The sequence below is a fragment of the Tasmannia lanceolata genome, unplaced genomic scaffold, assembly GCF_043159265.1.
Source record: "Tasmannia lanceolata isolate RefF3 unplaced genomic scaffold, GAP_Taslan_0.1 ptg000015l, whole genome shotgun sequence".
Lineage (NCBI taxonomy): Eukaryota > Viridiplantae > Streptophyta > Magnoliopsida > Canellales > Winteraceae > Tasmannia > Tasmannia lanceolata.
In genome coordinates, this window is record NW_027518692.1 from 47,433,351 (window position 1) to 47,446,761 (window position 13,411).

Sequence of the window (13,411 nt, forward strand, 5' to 3'; positions counted from 1 at the left end):
AGCAATGTTTTATGTCATCTTGTAACTATTTTTTCTTAGTAATAATATTTAAGGTGCTGCTATGGGCTCTAAATAAATTCCGGGTTAAAAATAGAATAGGACGTTGATTCTGATTCCTAATTTTGGCAATCCAAATACAATAGAACAATTTTCAGTATAAAGTTTGGAGGAATGACACAAATATAAGATAAAAAATGAAATAGATGGTCGAGTTCTCTGCCTACTGGGTAAACGAGGAGAGGTACCTGGTGAATTTTCTTCTTCTTCTTCTTCTTCTTTGCTGGCCACCACCAAGAAGAACTCAAGGAGGAAGGAGAGGGCTGCAAGATCGATAAGCAGACAAGAAAGATGTCCCAAGTAGAAGAAGATCCATGGGCCTGAAATACATGTAATGTATTGTAAGATAAGAGGCAAATAGATATCCTTCAGAATTCTAATATGTAAGTTCTATCTTTACTTACTCCTTTGTTCCTTTGGCGTAGGGTTTCTATTCGTTATTCATCATTCAAACCCTAGGGTTTCTGATTTGGGGTTTTAGAGAATGGGGAGAAAGGCAAAATTCGAGTTGAAGGGAATGAGAAAAAAGGATTAGGGTTTTCCAATTTGAGGTTTTGAGAAATCTGGGGGAAATGGATCCTCCCCACTAACTCAAGCCTTGGGGAAAACGCAAAGATAGACACTCCTTGGAGTTCTCTCCTCCACGAGCACCCTTCCAACAAATTCTCACCTGACTCATGTTAAACTTTGAAGTCTCCTAGATGGAAAGAAGAATATTCATGTCCCCGATGATGCAATAGAAGAAGCAGAAATGAAGTGGGCTCGCTGCCTTGTGGGATAGGATGATCCTAACCCGTGGATCCAATGAAGTTGTTTTTATTTTTTAATATATATATATATATATACTACTATATAGCAGAAGAGAAAATGAGAGAATTTTGTTCATTTAACACGTCAATGTGGATGATTTTTACCGTTTTTTGCCCTCCCCACATATCTGTACATATTAGCTATGTGAGGGTAAAAAAGGTATGAATGTTCAGAATTATTTGCAAAATCTGTGGCATTAACACATCGCTGGTAATTTTGAATCTTGATTTGCTAGCCACCTTCTTCAAACGCTACGTCTCGCCCATCATTTGCAATTGTATGTATTCAGAGATTTGTCTTATTAGATGTGATGAAAAACTAGACCGAAAGACTATTTCTTAAAAGGTGCTAGCAATGATAAGTAAAGAAAGAAGCTAGCAACAATAATAATCATTACATAGTAAAGTTTGGGAGGGAAATTACGGACAACGGGTACCTGGATATGACAATTTCTGAAAAACTACAAATAAGAGGTATCAAAATATGACAATTACGAAAAAATTGCTTTGCCTTCTTAATTTTTTGAAGATATTACGAATTCAGCACACCTTTAAAAATATTTATAAATTCCTTGCACCTTCAGAGGACACAACAGATTATGGAAACCTCTATAGATTGGAGGGCTAGGATCAGGCTATGGAAATGATTTTACGAGCACAACCTATTGATGTTGTGTTCCATTACATGGATGGTTTGGATCAACCTATGATGTGGTCCGTACAGTTCTTTGTCAGCCCGATACACAGCGTTTTTTACTAGAGTATATATATATATATATATATATATATATATATATATATATATATAAATAAATAAATATATATATGGGGAAACGTTTTCTGAGCGATACCTCAGATAAGTTATTTGAGCAAGAGCTCAAAAAATCATGTGGGCCCACATTGTTTGGATCATCCAAAGCATTCATTTGATAGGCCCTTACGTAGACAGGGTATGCCCAATAAAACAGCTCCATAGGATCATCCTAACCGTTCGATTTTTGGAGGTTAAAAATGGACAGATTTGTGGAGGTTTATACCCATCCACTTTAACCTCCACAAATCGAAGGGTTAGGATAATCATGTGGACCAGATTTTGTGTACACACTCTATCTATCTTTGGACTATCCAAATGAATGCTTTGGATCATCCATAGGCTGATCCTAGCACTTCAATCTATAGAGGTTTCCATAATTCCTTTTAAATCAGATGGTTAAGATTACCCTATAGATTTTTTATTAAAAAACCATAAAGGAGGAGGGTAAGATTGAAATTATGTGGCTTTAATGAGTGTCTTTGTTAAAAAGCATAAAGGAGGGGGTAGGATTGAAAATATGTGGGTTGAATGGGTGCATTTGTTAAAAAAAGTCAAAAAAAGTGATGCGTAATTCTCCTAAAATTTTCAAAAAATTAAAAAAACTCTCTTCTTTTCTCTTATGCTATATATATATATATATATAGAGCATGCATTTGTTGCGCTCTGCGCTCGAGCACAGAAATAGGGTGGGGCCACATTTTGGGTGGGATCCAAAGCACTCATTTGATGGGCCCTTTCATGCGTAGGGTGTCCACAAAAAATCAGCTCCATTGGATCACCTTAGGGTGTCCATTTGTGATCCAATGGAGCTGATTTTTGGTAGGCCCCCCATCCATGATGGGACCTTCCAAATGAATGCTTAGGATCACCCCCCAATGGCCCCACCCTCCTGTTTCTGTGCTAGCTGCGCTTGAGCGCAGCAACCCTTATATATATATATATATATATATATATATATATATAGAGGAATATGTTCGTGCACTCAAGCTCTAATAAGGAATGGTGCGCTTGAGTGCACCAATCACATGGGTCCCACAATTTCTGTGAGGATCCAAACCATTCATTTGCAAGGGCCTATCATAGATAGGGTGTGTACCAAAAATCAGCTCCATTGAATCATCCTAACTCCTCCAAAAGTGGAGGGAAAAAATGAGCAGATTTGTGGTATGTCCATTTTGACCTCCACAAATGGATGGGTTAGGATGATCCTATGGAGCTGATTTTTTGTACACACCCTATCTATGTTAGTCCCTTTCTAGTGAATGCTTTGGATCATCCTAACAATGTGGGCCTCAATGGTTTTTGAGCTCAAGCTCACGAATATGTTCCAACGCTCAAGCTCACAATCCTTTTCCTCATATATATATATATATATATATATATATATATATATATATATATATATATATAATGTGCCGTCCATTTTAAACCTTCACGGATCCAAGGGATAGGATCATTAAGATTTTCTGGGCACACCCTATCTACGTCGGGGCCCCAACAAATGAATGGTTTGATCAGCCCAAAAATGTGAGCCCCGCTGTAGATTTGGGCTGCACGTGCCGTCCATACTATTTCTCTGTAATTTATCCCACAGCGAGAGATGTATCCGTCATTTTCACAATCCATGCATGGTGACCATGCGTTTCTCCATCTTCGTAATCATCGTGGTAGTTGGTGGGCCCCACTGTGCAGCTAACGTTGTCCAAATGGTCCCATGTGCGGGGACCCCATTCCCACAAAGCTCTATAGTCTATTCTGGAAAAATCCTAAATAGATGATTTGTCCACCCCCAGTAAGATTATGCGCCCCACTGTTAAAGTGAATTGTGGCAGACTTCAACGCTTTTTGAATGATGTCAAATCAAGTTAAAAATTCTCCCAATAGATTCAACGACAACGCCCATCTTTAATTTCAACGTTTTTCCTCTCTCTCTCTCTTCAACGACCCTCTTTACCTTTTCTTTCTTAGATCCTTTGCCTCAATAGCCATAGTCCTTAGATCTTTGTAAAAGAGACAAGGTCTGATCTCCATATCTCTTTCTCGGACCTTCTAAGCAGTCCGATCTGCAAAGGAATCGTTGCAGGATCTTCGATCCGAGGTAAGTTTGTTATTTTCTCCATCTATTCTCGATCATGTAGGGGTTTTTTTTTTTTTTTTTTTTTCTTTCAATCTATTCTCCACTATGTTGTCTTTTTAGGGTTCTTTTTTCACTTTTTTTGCATTAGATCTACAAGGATCTTTATCATTTGAATTGTCAGAGTTTGAATTTGCAGAACATGATTTATGCTATTTTAATTGCTGAGATGGAAGATTTTTCCGGAATTAAAATCTGTTTATCATATATGTTGATTTGTTTGGCGGAATTTAGGATTTTAATTTTGCAATTTTATTCCATTTCTTCCTGTCAAGCCTTTTTTTCCCCCCTAAAATGCCCTAATTTTACATGAACCGCCCTTTCAGCTTTTTAATTCAGCATGAATGATCTTAATTTTTGCCTGGCATGTATGAATCTCCTCCTCTTTTTCTTAGGGGTGGAAATTGGGTCGGGTCGGTTTGAGCTTTTGCTAAAAAAATGAATAGGAATGAACCCAGACCTGACCTGATTTTAAGGTAAAAGCTCAACCCGAATTCCCCAAAATCGACCCAAGTTGCACCCCTGCTTTTTATTTCCTTATCTTACACTACCCATAAGGCCGATTGAACCAGAAAGTATCATAGGTTGAGAAATAAAGATTAAGACTGAATTACCCATTATCATTTTGCTGCGAATTATGGTTACTAGCTTCTAGGGAGCAAATGATTCTCGTCGAAATGTTGATGTTGTCCGAAGATTTTTTTATGTTGCCTCGAACTTCATTGTTCTGTAATTTTCAGACGATGTGCGCAGTACACGGGTATTATTTCCAAAGATTCAATCTTTTTTCTTTATTTGTGAATAATGAGAAGGTTCTTGTCGAATTTCTTCAAAATACCTTGAGCTATGTCAGCTTTATTATTTTATTGTCAGATACGCATGCTGATATAATCTTTATACTATTTCCAACGCTTTATCCTTGTCTAATTTCTTGGCTTGTTTTTCTGCATTATTTTTCTTTATTTCTGAATTCTGATACATGTGTTTCCTCTCTCTGTTTTTAATCATCTATTCCTGTTTGGGGTCTAATCACTCGTCAGGAATTAGATTTTCTACTATTCTTCTGCTGCATCATCAGTCATGGGGGTGGTGATCATGGGTGCTGACCTCACACAAGGACATCTGAAGGACGTAATCCCGGGAGATGTTGATAATGAGAAGCAGAATCAGGGATTGGAATCCGAGGAGCCAATCAAATTTGGTTTGGTGGATTGTTCTGAGGAAACAACAAATGGACATTCCAAAGGAGAGGGAGATTCCGTTAGCAATGGAAACTTCCCGAAGGACGCTGTTGATGAATGGCCGGTGCCGAAGCAAATCCACATTTTCTATTTCATTAGGTATCGATCCTATGAAGATCCAAAGCTCAAAACCAAAATCGACCAAGTTGACAAGGAAATCCAGAAAACGAACCAAGCCCGGTTTCAGATAACTGAATCATTAAAGGCGAAAAGAGTATGCCAAAATTTTTCCTTGATTCTGATGTCTTTGTTCTCCAAGTAAATGCATGGGAGATTTTTCAACGTGGTTCAATTCATTAATCAGAATATTATATATGTGATATATCCATATGACAACTACTTGTAACACCTAGTAATTGCTTTTAGAATTGTGTCACCTATTGGTGAATAAAAGAAATTTACCAGTAAAAGGGCTGCTCAGTGCACGAGGCTCCCGCCATTGCAGGGTGTGGGGAGGGCTAGATGTACGCAGCCTTACCCTTGCTTTGCAGAGAGGCTGTTTCCGTGACTCAAACCCATGACCACCAGGTCACAATGGAGCAACCTTACCGTTGCGCCAAGGCTTGCCCTCTAAAATAAATCTACCAGTACTGGTGTTTAATCATGTGTAAATATTTGTTCAGTCGGAACGAGCGACGGTGATCTCACAATTGAGGCCTTTAACCACTGAGGACAAGCGATACAGGATGATTGTGGATGAGAAGAGGAAGGAAATGGAGCCCCTTCATGCTGCTCTTGGCAAGCTACGCAGTGCAAACAATCATGCAAGAGAGAAGGGTGTTGGCATATGCTCTTCAGAGGAAGAGCTTAACGAACTCGTAAGCTTAACTGTTCACTCATTAATATCCTTTTCTTTCATGCTATGTTACGTTGAAGAACCCAACTAGAACCAGGATTAGAGCCGAGTAGATTCTTTTTACCTTCTTCATGAATTTTTTCTAAAGGATTCATTTAGCCGACCCCAACTAGTTTGGGACAAAGGCTTTGTTGAGTTGAGTTGAGTTGAGTATGTTACATGGATTCTTCTAAATGGGCGAAGAATCTATCTGACACGTCTCGGATTCCAATGCGTCAGGATTCTCTAAGACACTTTAAAATCTCTTTTATATGTTTTTTCTTAATAACACAACCACAACTTTACAATTACTGCATGTTTTGAGTTTTACCCATCTTAATAGTTAGTTTCTTCCATTTAAAAAAAAAATAGTTAGTTTCTTAAATGGTGATAAAGAATCATACCTACTTTACATATTAAAAATTTCAATATATTACTTGTTATAAGCATATTGGTATATGAAAAAAATAAAATTTGAGAATTGATTAAAATATTTTGGGAATCCACGAATCATTCTTTTTGAGGTTTGACGAATCATTTGTTTGACTTGTTAATGGGGGCATTGGTGAAACAGATTCGGAGCTTGCATTTCCGCATGCAACATGAGAGCAACACCTTAGCTGAGGAGAAACAGTTGCTTAAAGAAATTAGACAGCTTGAAGGGACGAGGGATAAAGTTGTCGCAAATGCTGCTATGAAGGCAAAGATTCAGGATTCATTAGGTCAGAGAGATGCTATTCAAGACCAAGTCAAAGTAAGTTGTTTATTTTGCCCATGTTGGTTTAAATCCTCTGATATGAAAGTCCTGTTAGTTTATTGGGATATGCTTAAAGTTAAAGTTTGTTGATTTCATATATCGGGAACATTTCTTCAATTGTAGCTTATAGGTGGTGATTTGGATGGAGTGAGAAAGCAGCAAACAGCTGTCAGGACACAAATCAAGCATCTGGAGGAAGAATTGAGGGCCATAGACGATGAGATTAGTTCCTTGCAGGAGCAATTGATGGCTCTGAACGAGAAAAAGAGCAAAGCATATGAAACCTTTAGTGAATTGAGAAAACAGCGCGACGAAGGGGTAATATAACTTCCGTCCGTTCCAGTCTCACTTTTTATTTCTTGGGTGTCTAAAATGGTACACTGTCACAACCATTATGTGTCTGAGAAAAATATAAATAAATATTTTTGTAAGGTTTTCCTTTGAATTACAATAATGGGTGTGAGTACCTTGTTGGTTTGAACTTTGAAGTGTCCAGTGTTCTGGGTTCCAGCAATGGACCTCTCTAAGCCAATCCTCTAGAAGCTGGATATCACATGAATTTCTCAAGCTGCTTCCCTCTCATAGGAGCAAAATGCAGCTGGGTTCCATTAACGGACCACTCTGAGCTACTCATCTCCCACTAATACACCGGAATAATGTCTGGAAGAGTCTTATGATCTTATCTTGTCTGTGTTTGTGCCTATCTAAATGACTGGGCTAAGGAATTGAATTTGTGCTTTTTAGTCTTTTCCCTTTCGGGGGGGGGAGGTTGGGGGACCAAGGGTAACCTACTGGATTTATATAAGGTCGATGGAGAGAGGTATTTATCATTCGATTTTCTGGGTGGGCACAAGGGGAAAGAGTTTGCTTATTTGTTACCCATAGTTTCATATTGCAGGCATCAATGTCATGATACATATTTTCTTTGTTATGTTTTCAGAATACATATTACTACCAGAACCGTTCTCTCTTGAACAATGCCAAAGATCTTGCTGCAAAGAAGGAGATAGTGTCACTGGGGGAGCTTTCTCATGCAGAGGTTTGTCCAACCAGTTTTACTTTAATATTCTGATTTAATATCCAGCTTTTGCTCCTATAACCATTTTCTCTTTCTACTGTTTCTTTTCTTTATTAGATTGAGAAATTCATGTCACTATGGAGCAGTAGTAAAGCTTTCAGAGACGATTATGAGAAAAGGATTTTACCGTCTCTTGATAGCCGGCAGTTGAGTAGGGATGGTCGGATGAGGAACCCTGATGAAAAGCCATTGCTTTTGGAGGTAAAACCTTCTGCTGAATTAGAGGCAGCAGCAATGAAAGTGAACATAAAAAGAACAAAGGAGGATGTTAAACCTCCTGAGGAAAACAACACTGTCTTGACTAGCAAGGTCCATAAAGAGGGCAGTAACAAATTGACAGAGGCCGAGATGAAAGGGAACGTGGGTAACTCAGAAATGAAAGGGAAAGTGGCTGGTGTAGAGGACACAGGAAACTTATCTGGGTCTGAGAAAGTTCAGAAAGAATCCACGGCAGCTAACAGAGCAGATGAAGCAAAGTTGAAGGAAATCAAAAGAGAGGATGAAGCAAAGTTGAAGGAAATCAAAAGAGAAGAGGAGATCGCCAAAGCTAAGTTGGCTTCAGAAAGGAAGAAGAAACTGGCCGAGAAAACAGCCGCGAAGGCAGCTGTAAGAGCTCAAAAGGAAGCTGAAAAAAAGCTCAAGGTGCTATTTTAGTTTCTCTCATCTTTTTCTATTTTAAAACTAGCTTGCTTTTCTGTTTGGAAGTTGGAACTAGAGTTTGACCAAGTGGGAAGTGTTTCAGGAACATGAAAAGAGAGCTAAGAAGAAGGCCGGCGGATCAACGCCTGCCATTGAGGCTGATCAAATTGAAGTGGAAATGGAAACCGTTGATTCTGAAAAAGCTGATGTGATGAACGTTGAGGCTTCTGTTTCCTCCAAGAATAAAGTACAAAAAGAAAATGTCAGGTATAGAAACCGACCGAGAGCTCAGGAAGCACTTCCAAAGGTCATCCAGAAGCGGAAGAAGTCACCTTCATACTGGGCATGGGCTATTCCTGGTGCTACTGTATTAGTTCTGATGCTTGTAATACTCACATACTACTATGTTTTCTGAAGAAACTTAAGAACTAGTTGGTTAGAAGGATAGGGCCAATTTTTCAGTTAATGAGCCTCTGTTGACTGGTATGGCCTTGTAGTGAATAACTTTATTATTCTTTTTCTTTACATCCTGTGTATGAATGCAATAGCTCATAGGGTGAGGTTTTGTACTGCAAATCAATATATGACTTCATTTTGTTTTATTTTTCAGCTTGAGAGTTAAAAAATACCAATGTTTTATTGTTCAACTTGATTGTTAAAAAAACAATGATCATTTCTATTATCGTTGAACTGATTTCCCTTAACAAAAGTTTACCTTTTAAATAGGTTCTGGCTTTTATAGATTTGATAGCACATATATGTTAATGGGGATATTTGGCTGCATTTGATATAATGTATTTAGAGACTATTAATTATTAGATAGGTGTTCATCACCTCTGTAGACTATGTGGCATTTCATCCATGTCTTTGTCCTTGCCCTGCACATGTTCTAGGTAGAACATGTGCACCGGGGTTTATGCCTGTTTGTCTAATAAGAAGAAAACGTGGCAATCTCCTTCTGTCACTACGTGGCAAGTCTCCTTGCCTACATCTGCCATTTGTTATACTGCCACTGCTATCTGTCTGGTAATTGTATTTAACCACCTCGGTCGTACTTTTGTTTCGGAGCCGTTTTGGCGGGGCGTACTAAACCCACTACGTACCACACCACCGGGCTATCAATACACCACCGGGCTATCAATAAATTTTCTGCTATTAAAAAAAGAAGTATAGTATATGCTCTTTTATGCTCTGCTATGACCACCACAATGGATTCCACCGAAGAGATTGAAGAACATTTAGGCCCTCTTTGTTTTAGATAATGACAACCGATTGTGGAGTTCCGAACTGATTATTGGAAATTGCACTAAATTCGAGTCCAATAATCAGTTGGAGACCCCACAATCGGTTGCCATAATCTAAAACAAACAGGCCCTTATTATGTACCTACGTGCAGCATATAGTTGCATACAATATGTTTTTCAAACAACATTTATGTTTACCTACGAGTCCATTAAAAAATGGTTCCGCGTACGGTTTTCTCTCTCTCTCTCTCTCTCTCTCTCTCTCTCTCACACCCTTATATTCTACTTGTTTCATGTTCTTCATCCTTGCACTTCTTTCTTCTTATAGGTCGGGTCGGCATTAAATAAGAAAAGCATTATTATTCTAAAAAAAGGGGATGGTTCTCTCTTTTATTACTGGATTTTTAGATTAAGTATTAGAAATAAGAGAGTCTAAATTAACCAGCCAAACAAAAAAGAGAGTTTAAACTATCAGCATAAGAATAGTGAATGCTTATTGTTCGAGCAATAAGATATAGGAGATTATAAATGTATAGGAGATTTGCTAGGGACCATCGCAGAAGGCATTTTGCAGGCCGGCTGTTGCATGAAAGAGCAGCCACATAGGCTTCTAGTGCATTATTTTAGAGCCTGAATGCTAAGTAGATATTTTTGTGGATATGCATTTTATAATTAATGACATTTTTGGTTTTGAAGATAACCTTTCGAATGGCATTTTTGGTTTTAAAGACTCAAATAGGAAGAGCCACCCATGACAAGGTTATTGTGGAAGGTGACTTTTCAAATGTTATTAGATGGCTATCTGGAACAGTAGTTCCTCCATGGAGATTTCTTTCATTCTTTGAGGAGATTACAGACCTAATTTGTAGTTCTTCTATGGTGTTTAGGCATGTAAGGACGTCTGCTAATTGTGAAGCAGACTCTCTAGGGGCGGGTGTGTCTCGGTTGGGATTGGAATGGTTTGATTTCCTCCCACCTTGATTTCTTTTTTGTTTCTTTCTTGTATTCCTTAAGGACCATCTCGGTTCTTTCTTCTAAATATATATCATGTTACCATTTCAAAAAAAATAAAAAAGGAAGAGCCACCCATGTTTCCTGGAAGCCCTTGTATTTCTCGATGCTTTTGAGTGGTGTGGGATTCTCAGATCGGGGAAGTAACACCATTTTTTTTTTTTTTGCGGACATAGGGTCTCCCACCCCTATTTTAGGGCATAATTAATCCCTATGGATGCATGCAATCACCCGTAAACCACGTGCATCGGGTGACTCTGAGGGGACTCGAACTTGCATCTATGGGAAAGCAACACCATTTTGTTTAAGATGTTTTTTGGATATCCAATTGTACTATTTGCCAAGCGACCTTTATCTAAGCTTTGTCACTGTTCATAACAATGACCCAGTTTGACTACGTTGCTCACTACTTTTTCTGGGCTCTTCAAACTTGATGGGTGCAAATACCACAAGCTATGGTCTTGCTGATACATAACCACCTGTTGATTCATGCAACTGGGTTGGATTCTTTCCTCTTCCTTTCCCTCACCTCCCTGTCCTAAATACCAAACTTGGTTTTTCTACACGGAGAAATCTGCTCTTTTATTCTTTTTTCCCCGAGTCTTCTTGGTGGAAGGCCTACTAAATCGCTTAGGCCCCATTCGTTCTGGATTCTTAAACTCAATTTTGAGTCCAAAACTTATTATTTGACTCTAACTTAAACTCAATTTTGAGTCCAAATCTAGCTTTGAACTCAAAATCAATTCTCAATATCCAAAACGAATGGGATTCTCTCCTCTTTCTTTCACTCCCCTCATCCTAATAAGACACTTAGTTTTCTAGGTGAAAAAATTCCCCTCTTTCTCAGGGTCTTTGTAAAAGAAATCTTCTACTTTGTTTTATTTGCAAAAAGGGTCTTCTTGTTTGACAATTTGCAAATAGAGTCAAAACGTTTGAGAGAATTTTGCAAATCATGTCATTGGTTTGTGACCAAAAGGCCCATAGTAGATTTCTTTACTCATAAAAAGACCAAAATGTCCTTCTATTTAAATAGACAAACTACCTTATAAAAGGACCAAAATTCCTTCTGTACATACTAGCATTCTTATACATGAAAAGACAAAAATTATGGGCCCTACTCTATACATGGCTCGGGTAGAGATCGTGGGACCTCCCCAATCATAACATTCTTGGCCTATGCTATGCATAGGTGTAAAAAAAAAATGAGCCCACCCTATCACAACGTATGCTGAAAAATTGTGAACCCTAGTACCCTACCCTATACATGGGCTCTACCTCATAAAAACATAAGGCAAATTGGTGGGCCTGACCTGATGGATGGGTTTGAGTTGACTTGGTGTTACTTGCCCTATCAAAACATTTCCGTGAGCAACATGGGAATTTTGGTCTTTTTAAAAGATAATTTCATCTTTTTAGATGCAAGGACATTTTGGGCATGTTAAGAGTAAGAAAAAAATAAAAATCTATGATGGGTATTTTGGTCATCACCTGATTTGCAAGATCCACGCTAAAGTGATGACTCTATTTACAGAGTTTTTATACGGTGTAAGGCCTTACAACAATACGGTAGGGGTACCACCCTTGATATTTGATCCAATAGCAGGTCACTTTTTGAGAAGCTGCTGTTGGATCAAATATCAACCTTCCACCGTACAATAAGGCCTTGCACCATATAATTTCTCCTATTTGCAAATTGTGGAACTAGAAGACTCTTTTTGCAAATAAAGCAAAGTGGAAGACTTCATTTGCAAAAACCCCTTTCTTTAATCATTTTCCCGAGGTCTTCTTGGTGGAATGCCTACTAAATTGGCTACAGTTGTCTTGCAACTGGGTTGGGTTCCCCCCTCTTTCTTTCACTACCAACCCTATTCTAATAAGTATAGGGTTTTCAACATAAAAAAATTCCCTTCTTTCCCGAGGTCTGCCTGGTGGAAGGGCTGTTAAATTGGTTACAGTTGTCTCTCTTTCTCAGCCTTTTGATTTTCTTCATTTTCTTCACACAAACATTGGGGCAGGGGCCAAGATGGTAGATTTTTTTTTTCTTGGTGGTAGGGCTGCTAAATAAATTCATGATCCCCATGGCCATGAAATGATGCTTTACGAGGGCATTCGTTAATCTAAACTCTGCACATTTTTTTTAAGTGGATGTGCAACATTCATGACTGGCCGGCCCCCATTTAGTCCACGAGAGATTCTCGCACTGCCCAATCCATTAGCCCACCGATAATCTACTCTTTACGTTATCTCCACATTTGGCATTGACCAGTAGCATTAACCGATAGCTATCACAGATATTCAATCATAACTTCACAGGAAAAACAACAAAATAATCATTTAAAATTGCAATCTAAATTTGTGTGCGGCCTCTTGAGAATTAGTGGCAGAAATGAATTTAACCTGCAATATCAGATTTGAGTTTTCTGAGATGGGATTGGATTTACTAGTTTATAAGCTTTTATTTGAATGAACTGGTGAAGTTTTTTTCGAGTAACACATCTAGAAAGACTCTTCTCCAATCCTGCACCAGACAATACCTTTTTCTTTATGCTTATTCTGCCTGTTTCATAAGAGAGTAGCTTTTCTTTCTGTTTACATATTTTACAATACTATTTACCAATGAGATTGGGAAAGAAGCACAAGCTCTAGCTGTAAAATTCCAAATTTCCAATGCTACTAACCCTTTTGCATGTGCACTGATTAAATAACAAACACTAGTAACGCAAATCCAAGCTAGTCCATGCACCAATCTCACAGCCCAAACCTTGTTTTCCTATCCAACTGCACAAGAAATT

At 38.4% G+C, this 13,411-nt stretch overlaps 1 protein-coding gene across 1 annotated transcript; it reads left to right on the forward strand.

The window, feature by feature from the left end:
• The first annotated feature begins 3,570 nt into the window (after positions 1–3,570).
• On the forward strand, positions 3,571–8,973 carry LOC143891627 (proton pump-interactor 1-like). Its single transcript, XM_077396158.1, has 8 exons — positions 3,571–3,778; positions 4,855–5,269; positions 5,679–5,873; positions 6,465–6,644; positions 6,771–6,965; positions 7,588–7,686; positions 7,783–8,367; positions 8,468–8,973. Exons 2-8 carry the CDS (start codon positions 4,895–4,897, stop codon positions 8,777–8,779), a joined length of 1,941 nt encoding a protein of 646 aa, XP_077252273.1. The 5' UTR covers positions 3,571–3,778; positions 4,855–4,894; the 3' UTR covers positions 8,780–8,973.
• Positions 8,974–13,411: the final 4,438 nt, after the last annotated feature.

What these genes read in the sequence shown, in the direction of transcription:
- LOC143891627 (XM_077396158.1), top strand. Translation starts at nt 4,895, where the DNA reads ATGGGGGTGGTGATCATGGGTGCTGACCTCACACAAGGACATCTGAAG. An exon ending in AATCATTAAAGGCGAAAAGA is followed by an intron (nt 5,270 to 5,678) that starts GTATGCCAAAAT and finishes ATATTTGTTCAG; the next exon opens with TCGGAACGAGCGACGGTGAT. An exon ending in GAAAACAGCGCGACGAAGGG is followed by an intron (nt 6,966 to 7,587) that starts GTAATATAACTT and finishes TTATGTTTTCAG; the next exon opens with AATACATATTACTACCAGAA.